Source organism: Mesocricetus auratus, unplaced genomic scaffold (assembly GCF_017639785.1).
Source record: "Mesocricetus auratus isolate SY011 unplaced genomic scaffold, BCM_Maur_2.0 Super-Scaffold_100001, whole genome shotgun sequence".
Taxonomy (NCBI): Eukaryota; Metazoa; Chordata; class Mammalia; order Rodentia; family Cricetidae; genus Mesocricetus; species Mesocricetus auratus.
The window spans coordinates 6,133,585-6,151,011 of record NW_024429187.1 but is presented as its reverse complement, the minus strand read 5'-3'; the positions used below and the strand labels follow the sequence as shown (position 1 = coordinate 6,151,011).

The 17,427-nt window shown below is 46.6% G+C and overlaps 1 protein-coding gene across 2 annotated transcripts in view; it reads right to left on the bottom strand.

The window, feature by feature from the left end:
• Positions 1-7,850: 7,850 nt before the first annotated feature.
• The window catches only part of Ptpro (protein tyrosine phosphatase receptor type O), a 199,138-nt gene continuing 189,561 nt past the window's right edge, over positions 7,851-17,427 (bottom strand). For both annotated transcript variants that reach the window (XM_013115524.3, XM_005072983.4), the window contains 3 exons: positions 14,812-14,947; positions 10,075-10,195; positions 7,851-8,970 (listed from right to left, as the gene is read on the bottom strand). In XM_013115524.3, the coding sequence (XP_012970978.1) occupies positions 10,091-10,195; positions 14,812-14,947 (241 nt within the window). In that variant the 3' untranslated portion in view covers positions 7,851-8,970; positions 10,075-10,090. The remainder of the gene's footprint in view (positions 8,971-10,074; positions 10,196-14,811; positions 14,948-17,427) is intronic.

Sequence of the window (17,427 nt, the reverse complement as noted above, 5' to 3'; positions counted from 1 at the left end):
TCAGACTGGCCTTGAACTGTCTGTGTCAAGGGGAAGGACTTCAACATCAGATCCTCCTGTTGGTCCTTCCTGAGTGCTAGGATTACAGGCATATGTCTCCATACCTAGATTATATGGTGCTGGGGATCAAACCCAGGTCTTCACACATGCTAGGCTAGTAAGATTTAAAAAGAATTTTGGTGTTGGCACAGCGAATCCACACAAGCTGTTTGCACAACTACAGTATAAGCCAGGTCCCAGCATTGCTTTGTGGAAAACCTTTCCCATATGTGTTGCTTGGGCTGAACACACTGGATGCATGTTGGGCAGCATGTGCTAGCAGAGAATTAAAGTTCAAAGCCAAGCCTGGGCCATGTTTTGAGCCACATGTCTATAATTTATAAGGCCAATGACTGTGAGGAATATTACCCTGGAGAAACAGAGCTCATGTAGTTCAAGTATCTATCAGATGCTTCTTGTTTGTTTTTAACCACTCTAACAAAGAAGTTCTAGATGGTTTTTGGAGACTATGGGAGGTTAACTTAAACTGAAATCGTGTAATTATTATATCCTAAGTTAATTCAGGAATTGTTTTCAGACTCGTATGATTTTTTTTAAAGATTTACTTATTATGTGTACAACATTCTGCCTCTATGTATTCCTGGATGCCAGAAGAGGGCGACAGATCTCATTATGGATGGTTGTGAGCCACCATGTGGTTGCTGGGAACCGAACTCAAGACCTCTGGAAGAACAGTCAGTGCTCTCAACCTTTGAGCCATCTCTCCAGCCCCTGATATGATGTGGTGGACTAAACATGTCACATCCCAAGCGGATACACTGAAACCACCCGCAATGTTATAGTGTTAGGAGTTGGGGCTTTGGCAAGTAGCTATATCATTAGAGCCCTTATTCATAGGGTTATCGCCACTATGAAATGACCCCAGACAGCTCTCACATGCCATGTGAAAACAAAGCAAGAAGCCAGTAAGTGGCGCTCACTGGAGCTGGCTGTGCTGGCCCTCTCCCTCCAAATGTCAGCCAGCAGCCTGCAGGAAATGGAATCCTGAAGGTCATTAGCGACTCAGACCAGGGTCCCTTGTTGCAGCATCCTGAGTTGGCGATGGCATGATGAGGGAAGTTCTATCGCTGTGTCATCTTGCCACGCCCGGCCAAGAATCTGCGGAGGGTGTCAGGATTGATGAAGACACAGAGACCAGTCGGTGGTACAAAGAAAGCTTCAAGAAGGCCCCCTTTATTCTTACCCCGGCTGCTTATATGCCCCTGACACTGGGGGGGGGGGGCTTAGCCATTGGAAAGATCAAAATCAGGAGGGTGTTCCCGTGAGCAAGCCCTTATCAGGAACATATTGCTCGGGTAAACATTTCTTGCTTACGGGCACCGGATTGCTTTTAGTAAACATGTTTTTAGTAAACATCTCTTCTCTGCGGTCGGGTACAGCTGCCTGCTCCCAGGCTGATGGGGAAGTGGGCCTCCGGCCAAGGTGTGTTGTTCCCACATCATCTCATCCGTTACACCGCAGTCACTGGACCCATGCCACCCACAGTAGCCGCTCTCTGCTGCTGTGCTGCACTACACTGCTGGCCCCTCACGTGGTGCTTCCAGGATTTCTGGCAACAGGATAAAATGTGACTGGACACACCAAAAAACCCTCCCAAGGGCACCATTTTCTTTGTTTAAGATGGTGTGCTTTAAATTTTTTTTTTCATTCAGAGTATTTTTGGGAATTTCATACATTGTATTTTTAATCACATTCAGCTCATCCCCTAAACTCCTCACAGATCCCTCCATCCAATTCCATAGCCACCAACTTTGTGTCCTCTGTGCAAAATTTGTTTTTAATTTTGTGTTTATGTATGGGTATGTGCACATGACTGCCCTGTCCACAGAGACCAGAAGGGGGCTTCAGATCCCCTGGAGCAGGAGTCAGAGGTGATTGTGAGTCACCTGATAGATACGGTGCTGAAACCAAGCTGAGGACCTCAGGAGCAGCATCAGATGCTCTCCCGGCTGAGCCATCTCTCCACTCCGTGCTTCCTACTTGTCCCAGAGGCAACAGGCACAACTCTGCTTTAAATAGCACTTTGTGAAGTTCCAGATGTACAACTTCTACTTTAAACAGCAGCACTTAGTGAAGGTCCCAGACCCTCCCCCAGCCCCCTGCCTTGGCAGCCATGACAGGCTGCAGAAAAGACCCAGCAAGATGTAGACCCTGACTCAGCAACGTGTGCTGGGCCCCCAACCTTGCCCTACTCACTAGGAAGCAGATACCTTCCATGTGGCAAGGAACCAATCAGAAGTTAGCTGGCGGTCTCTGGATGCAGAGCATAGCGACCACCCTAGAAGGTCCTCCAAGTGTAGCAATATTTCTGCAGCTGCAGTTGATCAATCAACTCAGGACAGGTTGCCCAAACCTGGAGGTGAACCCGTCCTGAGATTGTTGCTATGCAACTAGCGAACCCCCCAGACACTCCCCTTGCTCTACCCCAATGTATGCCCTGCCTCACTGCAGCTCGAGGTCCTCCTGCTTCACCCTCTGCATCAGATGGATGGGGGAACCCAAGTTGACTTGTAAAATTAAAGACTCTTTGCTTTTGCATCAGATGGGGCTTCTTGGTGATTTGGGGTTCTGAGTTTGGGCACATTAGGACTTTCTGAGTATTCTTAGAACCAAAGAAAGATTTTTTTCCCCTCTGGCTTTGAGCTCCTGTCCCAGGCTGAAACTCCTTTACCAGGGAAGGTGTAACACAGCAGAATGGGTGGTTGCACACTCCCTGACATATTAAGAGCTTACGGCTTCATCTTTGCTGGGGCTTCCACTGATATGAAAACACTCTGAAGTATAGTAACCCAGGAGCCTGAACCAAAGCCAACAATCGTCTTATGTACATTCTACTGGGTCTCCTGGGAGTTCTGCCTTTGTGAGAAGATTTGGAAAGCAGTAGCAACAACACAAAAATTGAGAGGGTTAGCCTGGAGGAGAGTGACTGCTAAACAGAAATGTGTGTTTCTATAACAAAGTTTATCTGTTATTAAGATAAACTTCTTATTGGTGGTCTTTCCCTCCATCCTTGGTTTAGGTCATGGGTTAACTTTGCATGGCTATTTCACCTGTCTTTTGAGACCTTTACATCATTGTCCTGAAAAATATCCAGTTAGTTGATGTCAGGCAAATGAAGGGCGGGTTGAGTGCTGGGTGTGACAACACTAGAATCTCAATGACCACACAGCAGGAGGTATCTCACTGATGCCACCTGGGCAAGCAGGCGTCCTTTGTCCATGTTGAGACTCGGGGATCCAGGCTTCTTCTCATGGGTCAGAAGGCCGTCATGTGGCCCCAAGTGAGCTGTACCTATGGTTACAGTGAATGCATCAGATGCTACAGAGTGCTCACGATCCAGACCCGTCTGGGGAGAACTGAAGAGAAGCAGTCGCTTTAGGTTAACAAGAAAAGGTTCAGGGGCAGGGCGGGCCTGGCCACCCACTTGGGCCCCCATGTCTAGTGTGAAGTGAGTAGTATCTGGATGTTTGCTGAATACACAGGTGGCATGTATCATGTAAGTGGTTGACCATGACTCTGCACTCTTTAAGACTTGAATGTACGAGTGTAGTTTTTGTTTGTTTGTTTGTTTTTAATGTTCCTGACTTTTCCAGGAGTTAAACAAACCCGCCTCTTCCCTGGGACTCATACTAGATGCTGTGTGTTTCTACCCTGGCATCAGTAACACACGAGGCCTTTATTTTCTCCTCTGTTTTTCCATGGTAGAATGTAAACCCCTTAAAAGTTAGGACCTTGTAGCACACATCTCCTGAACCACAGCTCTTTCCATACTACCTGGCATGACACGGGCTATCAATAAATGCTGTCCTGGTTTGAATGAGGAATGACCCCCACAGGCCCACCATTTGTTCCTCTGTTGATAGCACTGTTTGGGGAGGTTAGGGAACCTTTATGAGGTGGAGCCTTGCTGATAGATGGATGTCACTGGGCGTGGGCTTTGCGGTTTATAGCCTTTCCTGCTTCCTGTTCTCTCTTTCTGCTTCCTGTGTGGGGGTGAGATGTGATCTCTCTGCTTCTTGCCTGCCAGGCCGACCATGTCTCCCCTGCCATGATGGACTCTGTCCGTCTGGATAAGTAAGCTAAAATGTACCCTTTTCTCTTCCACTTTCTTCCAGACAGCCTGGGCTGCATGAGACCTTGTCTCAAAATACAACAGGGACTGCAAGGGGACAAGCAGGGAGGACTTGGTGGATCAAGGTCCTGGAGAAGCAGACAGGAATGGGTGCAGAGTATGGGTAGTGGCACTGTCACAGCCTCACACATTGATTCAGGCCTGATTGATGAGTGCCCATCGTGCCACACAACGGGCTAGAGTGAAGGACACATCACTGAGTCAGACAAATAGGTCCTTGCTCCCAGGAGTCACACAGTCTGGCAGGAAGGTACTGGTATTTTATCACAGCAGCAGAGAATGAATCTACAACAAATGCCTAACTTGTTTTCAGACTGAAAGGGTGTCCTGTATTATTACCTGGGGATGATACTAGTAATGCTGTCTGGTTAGAGTTTGCAGATGACAAGTGTGAATGGGGACAATGGCTTCGAGGCCGCACAGAGCTGGGTCAGATTCTTAGGTTTGTCCCTTCACAATCCAGTGTGTCCTGTAATGTAGCTGACACTGCCTCTTGATCCAACTGCTTCTCAATTCCAGCATGGGGAAAGTGGACATCCTCCCTCTAGAATGTCATTTGGAAGCTAATAAACTGCCATATAAAGGGCTTAGCGTGTGAGGAAGAAACTGCCGTCGTCCTGAGGGTAAGGTGTAAATGTTGCGCCCATCCTGTCCGAGCTCCTCCTGTTGTCTGTTTAAAGCGGCTGTGCGAAGCCACTGGTACCTGCACCTGCCGCTCTTACCGGGTGAGGGTGGTGCCTCGGCAGGAGGAAACACTAGAAGAAGATTGACAAGTGCTGGCTTGGTCCTTCCAACAATAAATTCCAAATTGCAAACCAATTTTTAAGATCCGGCAATTGTTTCATTGTGCTTAAGGTGGTGTTTTACGTAAGTCGTCACAAAATCTTTTATTGGTTGTTTTGGTTTTTTTCCCCCCTCATGGACATGGGTCACCGTAACACTTAGAATAACACTGTAACTCTGAGAATAAGAGAGACATTGAAATAACACTGTAACTCTGAGAATAAGAGAGACATTGAAATAACACTGTAACTCTGAGAATAAGAGAGACATTGATAGGCTGCCGTGTGATAAGACCCTCACTGATTAAAACAAAGGTCCTCCTCTTCTTCATGACCAGCAATCACAAATATTACGGCTGGAATTTCTCTCCCAGGCATCCAAATGAGACTGCCGCGGGGTGGGTGTCTGCAGTCGCCTGTGTTATGTTTTGATGCTCTGTAACCCATTTGGCCAAGGTGCGTATCATATTTGGTCCTGGGCACGGTTCCTGACTCTGTGCCCCGTGCCAAGCACCAGGCTGGAGATCTGTGATCTGGGAAAGGGGCCAACTATTTGAAGCACATTGCATGAGACATTCCCCGGGGTGCACAGGAAGGCCGGCCTCCTTGCTAGAGAGCAGGGGGAATTCTGCCCTCGGAGATCGGACTCAGTAATTTTAACTCCTTGGAGAAAGGCCAGCCCTCCTGCCAGCAGATATCATGTGGCCTGTAGAAAATTTAGAAACAAAGCCTCTGGCTCTTGCTTTTCATGTGGACACTACAGCCTATTCTGAAAGACAGGTTGCCCTCTCGGGGACGGCTTTAAGAATGGAGCAATATTCTAATATCTGACGTTGAAAGCATCTTAGTAGATTTCTACAAGACATGTAAGTGTTTAAGGGAAATGTTTTCCTTTGCAATGAGCAAATGAAGATTTAAGATTAGAGAGATGTCAAAAAAAATAGGCTCTACCTCTCATTTTCTTTCCAGGTTAAACATAGTCATACAATTTCAGTGGTGAAGATTAGTGTTAACATTACATCTGTAAGTCAGACCCTAGTGGTCGTTTGTGAGCTTTGTGACTTGTCTTTCTCGGCCCCAGAGTCCCATCTCACCGGCTCTCAGGGACAAACGCTTTGCGATTCTACACTCCCCTGCTCGTCCTGTGTGTTGCACAGGCAGCTGTGAACTGCCTTTGCGAGTCTGTGTGCTCGTTCAGTACAAAGCCCCACTCGAACGGTTTCTTCAAACGTAACTTGCTATGCAGAAGAACCCCTGGAGACCTCATTTCTGGATGATAGAGGTGGGATGGGGTTAGGTACGGAGCTGTGAGGTGTGGCCTCAGGGTTCACCAGAGAACCATGCAGAGGATCCCTGGGTTTGCCCCTTTTAGAGAACCTGTATAGCTCAGAACCGTGGTGTGTGTTTTTATCAGCACCCTACAGTGTGATAACTGAAATTCAACAAATTCATAGCGGGAAGGGAAAGCTGACTCCTTTGCTGGTTGGACATCTTTCCCACCCTGAAGTCCAGAACCTGAGGGGCACCAGGGAACAGAGTGATGAGAGCAGAGACTGAAAGAACAATCTGGAACCCTGATTCTGTGTGTCTTCCCTGTAGTCTCCACTCTGAGCCTGCGATGCAAGCCCCGGTCTCCTTCCTCCTCTCTCCTTTTGAGGAAGCTGGCCTGGGGCCACTAGATGCCTCCTGTGAAGGGTGCTCCAGGAGAGCATGAAAGATGCTTGAAGTGCTTGCTTCCATGGGACGTCATGGGCCAGACTACGTAAGCGTCTTTGTGGTCATGGGCGGTCTGCATCTCTTCATCAGCTCTTCCGTGGTTTCACAGGTTCGCCTCTGACCCGCTTCTGTGTGAGGTTCTAAGGGTTCCTCTAACCCTGCTCATTTTGGATTCTAGTGTGATGTGTTATTAAAATGCCCAGGAAGCAGGGGTGGGGTGGGGGGGATAGTAGAGTGAGAAGAGGAGGAGGCAGCGGCAAGGCATTGGGAAGGAGAGCCAAGTAGGTGAAAACCCTGGCGTTTGCCACGAAGCCCCACCTGTCGGTCTGCAGGGTATGGATGTACCTGCCATTGCCCCTGCCAGGAAAGGAGGCTTGCTCGTTCGGGACTTTGCCAAGGTCTGTTGTGTCCAGGACTCTACAGTCATAAGAGTCAGTGGGGTGTGAGCTGTTCATTTGGTATCCTTTATTGTCATGCAGGTCATGACAAAACACTAAACTGACCTTATGTAGTTTCAAGAAGATGGCTGTAGAGGTATCTCAGTTGTTAAGAGCACGTGCTATTTTGGAGAACCTGAGTTCCGTTCCCAACACCCATTTCAGATTCTAGGGCTCCAGAGCCAGGGGATCTGACACCCTCTTCTGGACTCCATGGGTACTGCACTCACTCATTCATATACCTATCCACATAGAGAGTCGTTAATTAAAAATGAAATAAATCCTTGAGGGGGGGGGGAGAAAGAAGATAATTGGAAATGGAGGGAAACTTGGAGTAGTGGGCAAATACCAGACACACAAGTGGGGTCCCAACAGCCACATTACTCCAGGGAAGCAGTCACCTGTGTCACTTTCAATTCAAAGGTTAACCTCACTGTGTCTAGAAGAACAGTTCCCAACCTCCCTAATGCTGCAACCCTTTAACAAAGTTCCTCATGTTGTGGTGACCTCTAACCATAAAATCATTCCATTGCAACTTCATAACCATAGTTGGCTACTGTTATAAATTGCAATGCAAATCTGATATCAGGAATCTGATAGGCAACCCCTGCGAAAGGGCTGTTTGACCCCCAGAGGGGTGGAGGCCCACAGGTTGAGACCCACAGATGTAGCCCGTCACAAAGCAGCAGTCTCACAATGCCATCGGTGTTCATGTTGACAACGTTCATGGTCACAACACACACTCATGTACTTTAATCATACAAAATCCAAAGAATAATATGCCACTAGCTACACAATTAAAATGAATCTGACAACAGAAGTGAAAAGAAAGCAAGAAAACCTTCTGTCAGAATCCATACAGATGCTTGCTCAACAATATTCTTAAGGGATGGTGTCTGGTAACTGTCGTAGCATGCTGAGTTTGTTGTCCTAACTTCTGAGTTCCCAGATCTTCTGGGTGGGGAAAGAAAGTGCATTTTTACAGCCTATACCTCTTAGAGAAACTGCTCTTGTGTACACACAGGTCAACAGAAAAGTAAATGCAAAGACTAGGCACCAAGACTGCTCAGGTAGCAGCGGAGTTCGGAGTCAGACTCGAAACTGCTGAATCAGCTCTGGCTGTTTGAAAAGGACCTTGACATTAGTTCAAAAGGACCAGGGAAGAAACTCCCAACTGTCAACAAGGAAGAAACCCACGGGGAGCTACGACAAGTCAGACAAATAATTTTTCCTACTCTACTTTGAAACAGAGGTTTTCATATTTGAAATAGGAGAAGATAAGCTGGCTGAGTGTGGGGTAGAGCCTCTCTCTTTCCCCTCTGCCTACCCATTCCTGATCCCGTAGCTTCAAGGTTAGAGCGTGGGTCGTACTTGCTCGTTTTCTTTGAAAGTAGACTTATCCCTTCTTCCTGTGTGGCCATGCCTCTTCAATAGTGAGGTATAACTCTGTCATCATGTTGCTTCTTTCCAGGGCTGTGGCATTGATCAATGGTGTGGGCAGATAACAACTCAATGTTCTGATAAAATCACAATTATACAAAAATTATTGCACTAAAAAAACCAGCCCAACCCAAGCAGCAAGGGGCCAACTAAAGTGTCAGGACGTGTTTGCTTCCTGCCTTTGTGGAGCGCTTCGGCCGTTCTGGAATCCTAATGAATTTGGTCCATCAAATGTCCAGAAGTGAAGACTCCAAAAGATACCATGAGCTCCTTAAGGCTAAGTCTTGGTTCTAGGAGGCAAATCACCTCCTTGGCCACGTACTACACAGCAGGGACTCGATTTAGCTAGAGGCCCCCTACGAAAACTCTGGAAGCAAGGGACCATGGGTAGATAGGTCTTCACCTGTGAATGAGAGAAAAATGGTTAGCCTCCTGATGTTTCAGTAACCATCTCCCAATGCCACCTCTGGTTCTCATTACACTCAACCCCACAACTTGTGGGGTGCGGCTGAATTTATCTGTGTATGTTTCCATGACTTGTCCTTTTCAGGGCTCTGAATGCTTTCTCTCCACTTAAATCTGTCTCTTCTAGTTCCTCGGACGTCATCCTTCTGGCTGGCCCATGATGCTCTGGACTTTTCTTGGTGGATGCAGAGATGCCGTGGCTGCGCTACCCTTCCACAGTTAAACAGCGAATGCTTCCGACCATTCTGTGTTTGTCCAATGATACTCCACTACACCTCTCCTTCTGCCAATGGCTCCTGTGCCCTCTGTAGTCAGACATACTGCTCTATTCCTGGGATAAATACGGAGGCTTAGTGTGGCTTCAGCCAAGATCTCTCAAATTTCCAGATCAGACCCTGAGGTAAAAACGTTAGTGGGCACGCACCACTGAACATGTCACTAATGTTTCATTGACTCTCCCAAATAGCTGCTCATACAGTAAGGAAAGTCAAGGAATTTTCAGAACCCATAATCCTGAGGCTCTGTGGTCAATATTGTTTTTCTCTTGGGGTGTATCCACTCCAATTCAAACTCTTTGGGGGGTCCTCACTCCATCCTATAACCCCTGTAATCAACACAACATTTTTACAGTTGTCTGGGTAGAGCTGGAAGGCAGTGTCTCTAAGTGGCAGAGAGAAATCCAATACCAGAATAATTAAAGGTTCTGGGTAGAAGGAAAAATAACCATGGACTTCAGAGGTTTCCTCTGTTGCTGTGACCCCAAGGGGGCATTGAAGTTTCAAGCCAACTATGTGTGACACAGAATATGCGATTGGTATTTGTGACTTCCTACAGCCACTCCTGTGTGCTTCAGAGTCAGGCAGAAAGGCTGACGTGAAGTCTGAGTCTACAAAATGAGTCCTTTTATGCTAAGAGCTTCACTAGAGTTAACGCAAGTCCCTTTATGCTAAGAGGGTCTCTGGAGACTATACAAGTCCCTTTATGCTAAGAGGGTCTCTAGAGACTACATAAGTCCCTTTATGCTAAGAGGGTCTCTACTTACGGCTCCGGGTCCAGAACTAGGACTTGCTGACATTCTCGTAGATGACATCACTGATGCAGAACTGCTGCTTCTTCCTCAGCCACATCAGCTGCACACACTGATGGATAAAGATGTACTGCTCCTAGGACAGACGACAGAGACAGGCCTCAGAGTGGAGTGAGTGGGAAAAGGGGGCACCCGTACCAGGTGATAAGCAGCATCTAGTGCAAAAGGAAACCACTTGCATGCCCTTACGGGGGCAATTTTATAGTTTGAAAACCCAAGAGACTGAACTTTTTTTCGGGGGGCAGGTTTTGAGACAGGATTTCTCTGTGGCTTTGGAGGCTGTTTTGAAACTAGCTCTTGTAAATCAGGCTGGTCTCAAACTCACAGAGATCTGCCTGCCTCTGCCTCCAGAGTGCTGCTGGGATTAAAGGCATGTGCTGCCACCACCACCTGGCAATAATGAACTTTAAAGGTATTAGTGGTAGATCCTAGAACATCATTTCTCTCTCTCTCTCTCTCTCTCTCTCTCTCTCTCTCTCTCTCTCTCTCTCTCTCTCTCTCGTGTGTGTGTGTGTGCACATGCCTCTGTACATGTCCTATGTGTGCATGTATGTAAACATGCGTGTGGAGGTCAGAAGTCAACATCAAATATCTTCCTCTATCATTCTTCACCTTGTTTTTGTGGTACAAGCTCCCTCACTGAACCTGGTGCTTGGTGATTTGGCAAAACCAGACAGCCAGCAAGCTCCAAGGACCCTCCTGTCTCTGCCTCCTGGCACTAGGGATATAGGCTACTGCCCTAATGCCCCGCGTTCAATGTGGGTGCTGGGGACTCAAACTCGGGTCCGTATGTGTGTGCAGGAAGTCCTGTATCCAGTGGGCCATAGCCTCTGATGTCCCATGCAGCAGAATGTCTTTCTTGTCTTTTTCTATCTTTACTGAGGTATGACAAAGTAATTTGTGGTAAGACATAAAGTGTGGTGATCAGATACACATAGTAGGAGGGTTATCAGTCACGTCACTGAGCAGGTGTCACCTCACATGGTTGCCATTGTCCTTCCGGTGATGAAAACATTTCCGGAACTGCTCTTCCAGCAAATTCCAGGTACCCAGCCCTAGCTTTCTGAGGTGAAGTCGCTGTGTGGTGTAGACTATCACTGTATAATGACAAAGGCCATGATGGGCAACCATGATGGTTTTTGGAAGCCAAAACATTCCTACCTCATTGTGCATTGACATGAACTCTAGAAGTCTAAATTAAGCAATGGAAATGGAAAGATGGGTCAATTCCCTTCTGATTACATGAGAAAATGAGATCCTAAAATTATAAACAATAGAAAAAATACAAATTTCAAGCTCCTCTATGTTAAACATGGTAAAGGGGAGAAGCATTACCCCACAGTACCAAAGAGTTAGATTTGTTGGAAGGTCTTCCAAATCAGGGACACCTACAAATAAACAACCACGAAACAAACCTCCCTAAGGGGAAGAAACTGTCTTCTCGTCCTAATTTGCAGCAGTGTGTGTCTACAAATGCCATGATGAAGCTCATCATTCTGTACCATTCATCTACTTATTATGTATAATTAGTATATATTAATTTAAAAAAACACCCAATATTCCAAACCAAGCAAAAATAATGAGAACAACGACAAAACCATAATACATAGGAAAAAGTAAGTAAGAGACTATTTATGGACAAATTCATAAGACCCGGAGAAAGCCAGGCTGCCCACAGTGAGGACAATCTGCTCCAAGCAAGACCCTAAGTGACCTCCGGAGAGGCGACTGGGAGGAAAGCAGATGAAATGTTTGCTAAGAATAGAACAGCGCACGCACGGGGGAAGGATGGAGGGAGTCCCAGCCATCTGTAGCCCGCGTATCATGGACTCAAAGCACTGTTTGGAACCTGTCATCTTGCCTCAATATTCTTTATGACAATGCGCGAGAATGGTCAGTCACACGTTAGAGACGAGAAGAGAGAGCCCGGAGAGGTGACATGACTCATGAGGTCCTAAAGCCGCGGCTCTGGTGGTCTCCCAGGCTCTGTTCCGTCTCTCCACAAGGATGGAGAAGCCCTGAGATGTGGCAGTCAGATGAAAACGGCCAGGACCAAGCAGACTGATCTCCAGAGAGACCCAAGGACATGGCTACTTGAATTAGTCACTTGTGCCGTTCCCGGAAGAGCGGGGCGTGGGGAATCAAGCAGGCAGGCGGTGCAGAGAAGGGTAGAAAATTAACAGCCCGAGGCTAGAAGGAATGTGCTGTTCATTTCCTGGGTTCAGTATGTATGGAAAGACCAGCTGGGGATGGGTTTTGTCCTCCTGACTGGCATGCTCGATTGACAAGTAAAGAAAAATCGTTTTGTTCTCCGTTCTTTACTTATTAACCAAGTAAATTAGCAGGCAGCAGGGTTTGCATGTGAGTGTGCCGAAGGACAATGTGAGATAAATACAGGCCAGGAAGAACGGAGAAACAAGTAAAGAAGAAAAAAGGTAAATGAACGAGATATTCTAGACGTGACCGATAAGTCAGGGGCACGTAAACAAGTGGAAGGTGTCCCTCGTGGGCTGCTGGGGGAACTGCGGGAGTTGGAACAGAGGGAAGCCCAGAGCCCTGGGCCCCTTTCATTACTTTGAATCTCCCAGCGAGTTCCTGGAAAGGAACGGCAGACTTTCAAACAACTGTTTGCACATACATGTCAACCAGAAATGCGGCTGTAAAGAAGGAAGCCAGACACCTCAAACTGGGGCCAAAAATTAGAGAGAAAACAAAGTATTTCCCTTGCTGTGTAGGAAGCCCCACGGAGGCTGGTCTGGCTTCTTCAGTCATCAGAGCTGAAGACAAATAGTAGAGTAGGAATGGGCGGGGGGGGGGGGTCCACGTGTACAAAGGCAGTTTTTAAAGGTGGATTAAGCTTCCGTAGTTGTGAAAAATCAGAAATGAACAGTCTGTAATCAATATCTATAAAGTCAAAAGAGGTATAAATCAAGGAAGTAATCAGATAATTCATCAAGCAAGATGTTTAAAATAAGATGTCTTTTGAAGTCTGGGGATTTACACATACCATACAGGGATGTGCTTTGTAAAATGTATATTACATATTGCATATTAGGGTAAGTGTTTATGGGAGTTAAAAACCAAAGGTTGGGACTCAGCCCCAGCCCCCAGTCCCTCCCTTCCCACCTCTCCCTTACCCTCCCACCGCCTTCCCCCTTCCGACTTCGTATCTGTATTTTATTCAGAACCACCAAGTATAAGAAGTCAATGCTGCCCGTGTGTGCATGGGTGTGGGGCGTCTGCTGGGTTGTGCGTAGCTTCAACTGTAGAAAACTGCCTGCCTCCCCCCCAAGTCACCCACCCATGGTCGACAGCACCCCGCTGCCCACCCTCTCCTCCGTGCCGGGGTTCTGCACAGGTTTTGAGCATGCCGCTACTACTGCTGCACGTTCATAACTGCGAGTCTCTACTGCACGCAGAAAACAATGCCCCCTTATCGTTATCTGCTGCCTCTGACTCTTGTCATCCTTCTGCCCCCTCTTTCAAGAGGGTTCCTGAGCCTCTGGAGGATGGGATGTGACATAGACTTCCCGTTTGGGACTGGTCACTCAGCAGTCTCCTGCAGTCTGACCAGTTGTGAGTTGCCATCTATGGCGATGAGAATCTTCTCTGAAAGGTCCTGCTTCCTAATTGTTATTAAGATGTCCAATTGTTAGTGGGTCACTGACTCCAAACTGCTGTGACCTGCATGCAACTCGACAACAAATGCATTCGAATGGCTCTGCCAAGCCTTGCTCAGACAGCTGGAGAGATAGTGGGGAGGAAAAGCAGACAAGGCTAAGAAAGTCAACGTTGGAGGCAACGCTGCCTTTACCCTCCAGGCTATTTGAGTTTTGCTGCCACCTAGTGGGGCTTGGTAGGAGCTGCGGGAGGAAGAACAAGGCATTGAAAGAAATGTCCGGTAAGAAAGAGGCCAGGCTTGATTGACCTTGTTTTACTTCACAAGTCTTTTCCTCCCACATGCTCCTCCAGGAAATGCTCTGCTGTGTCCTTGAGGCCAGGGAGTAACCGCTTAGACCAGCAATTTGGATCATAAAGAAGCCACTGTACTTGGGTTTTTGCACACACACAGATATACTCTGCTGCTGATGGGCAGCGGCATGCTGCCTGGAGCTGTCCTTCTAGGCTGAGTAGGCTTCAAGAGAAGGAAGGACTTGGGAGGAGAGGAGGCAGAGGGAACACTGGTCAATAACACTGGGGGAATTCTGCCATTCGTTGATTTAAAGGAATGGCGAACCTTAAAACCAAGAGTTACCATCTAAAGGGAATGGAGTCAAAGAGTCACATGGGGGAAAAATGGTGAACTTATTGGCCAGCCTGTCATATCAAGTATAAATCAATCACATCTGTCCTACAGTCTCCCTTTGGTGGAACTTATCCAGATTGACTGCGACCTTCAGTGAGCTCCATACTGCTCAAAAAGGTTTTTACTCTATTGCAGAGACATCTCCAAGCTCCATATCCCTAAAAGGCAGATGAAGCAGAAAGAGAATAGTCTCTATATACTCAATGGTGTCCTAAGAGGCTAACACACCTGTTTATTTTGTACTGGGGTAGTCTGAAATATACACAGCAAGAAAATGGGAGAGACAGATGTAAAATCATCGTGACAACTCTATTAAAACAAAAAGTAGACAATGGGTACTTTCAGTCAAGAGCAGATTTAAGCACACACGTGGCTTCAGTTCCTACCTCTGTCTGTACCATTGACATCCGGTATGACCTCATTTCTGACACCAGTCCTAAGATGTCCACAAATTCATGATCTCGGATGTGCTGCAAGAGCCTGTCCAGGGCGATGAAGGTTCCTGTGCGTCCCACACCCGCACTGCAAAAGAAGGTTCAGGTTAAGCGTGAGCCACAGCAGGCTTCTGTCCTGTTGGAAACCAACCGGAAACGTCTAGAGCTAATGGACGGCAGTGAAAGGCCGAAAACCATTCTCCCACATTGCCTTCTTCCACTTAACTGGGCCCGAGAGAGCTGTCTTGTCAGTGTTGCTTGGTGTTGTAGTTTTGACCATTTCTTTCTTAAAGAGGTAAGTTTTTTTCCCACCAGTTCTGCCCTGGCCCTCTGTTTTTGGAGGAAAGTAAAGACACTACCCTGAACACTCTCCGATGTGATAGTCCTCCCTCCCGTTAAGGTCGGGACCTCCCTCCCATTAAGGTCGGGATGCACATTAACAGCCTTGCGTCTCAGGGGTGGCCTTACACGACATTCCTGGAGCCCAGCTCACAGGTTTAGTTGGCAAGCCCACTCCCTAACTCCAGCTCTAGGGCCTCACAGACCTTTGTACACGGTCAGCGCTCCATCTCAGACTGTCCTACAGCACCCCTGCCTCTATTGGTCACCCAGGAATCTGCACCAGTCTCCCAGGCATCCTTTCCATAACTGCTTTAAAGTCAAAGCTGACACTCGAAGCCCTTCTCACCCACTCTCCGGATCCCGGTGCTCAGGGTGGGGACTGATGCTGCCAGCTCCCCGCATAGGCTCCAACTCTGCACGGCAAAGCCGCCTCTTTTCCTCTTCCAATCACCCAGAGAGCCAAGGCTGCCCAGCTCTAAATTATACCCACATGTTGGGCAAAGAGACAATCGAAGCCAATTTATGTGTGGGATTTGCTAGAGGAAAAACCCAAAAACTAAAAGCCTTGAGTTTAGAGCTCAATTTGCTCTTTTTTTTTAATTAGATAATTCTTCTCTCCTGGGCTTCTCACACAAAATGATCTTCCGCTAAGTGTGCCCTGTCAAGTCACACCCAGAACAGCACCTCCCAACAACTGTGAAAGGAGTGTATGTGTTTGACCCCACAGATGCAAGCAGCTTTATTCTCAGAGAACTGTGTTGAGAAGAATGTCATTTTCAGCAACCTGCTTTGAAACCGTGAAAGTCTATGGTGGGTGCCTGAATGTTCACACACACAATTCATGCCCGTGCAACACTCAATACAACATACACACACACACAATGCATATATATACATACATACACACGCACATGCATAATGCATATATACATACACGCATACAACACACATATACAATGTACACACATACATGCACATACACAATGTACACACATAATGCACACAAATATATATACAACAGCAGAATACACAGGCACACACACAGACTCGCACAGACAGACAGACAGACACACACACACACACACACACACACACACACACACATTATCGCTCATAAAGACGAGGTACTGGGACCCAAGCTAAAGACGTATTTGCTCATGATGGAATAGTTGCTAATGCCTCCCCTAACATCACCCCCCTCCTTCTACCTCTGCTATGCTCCCAAAAGCCTTGAGTCTACGGAACAATTCTATAGCATCATCATGAGGGTGAATGTTGTGTTCACTCGTGGGAAGGCAAGGTTTACTCTAGAGGGAATACTTCCCATAGGCAATTAGTATGAATTGGGATTTAAAATAATGTGAGGAGACATTCGCCTCATTTTACTCTAGCTTCTGAAATTCCAGACGCAATTCTGAAGTGCAACCACATTTATCAGTACACCAAATACTTTTATGTTTTCTTTCCCCTGCTTTCTCTTAAATCTTCTTAGACTGTTTCGAGCCATGAGAAGCTTTGTATATTTGACTTAATAACACTTATTACGCGATATCCATTCTGGGTTTCAATGGTGATGTCACATGGTACTTGCTCTTTGGAGACCCATATATGTAGATTTGAATCTTAATCTCTTTGCTCTAGTTGAATGAACTTTTGTAAATCTTCGCATCTCTCTGTTTTCATGTTCTTTTGCCTTGAAAATTGGGATAATAGCATGTATTTTAACCTGAACATAGTGGTACATGCCTATAGTCCCAGCAGTTAGGAGGTTGAGGCAAGAGAATGAGTACAAATTTAAGGCTAGCCTGGGATAAAGGATGGATCCAAGGCTAGACTGGGCTACAAAGTAAGATTCTATCTCATAAAAGGGCAAGTTAAAAATATTTCCCACAGACTATAGTTATAAACTAATATGAAAAGTAAGCAGTATATACAGTAAAACAATTAAGTTCAGATTTAAAAAATCATAACTTATGACTAAATCTGATCAAGGTTTTATAGAAAGAAAACCAAGGTGTGTATGATGGTTTATATTGTTGTCAACAGGATCCAGATTCACCCAGGACAGTGGTTCTCAACCTTGCTAATCTGAGACTCTTTAATGCAGTTCTTCATGTTGTGGTGACCCCCAGCCATAAAATTATTTCATTGCTGCTTCATGACTGTAATTTTGCTAGGGTTATGAATTCTAATGTGAATATCTAATATGCAGGATACATGATATCC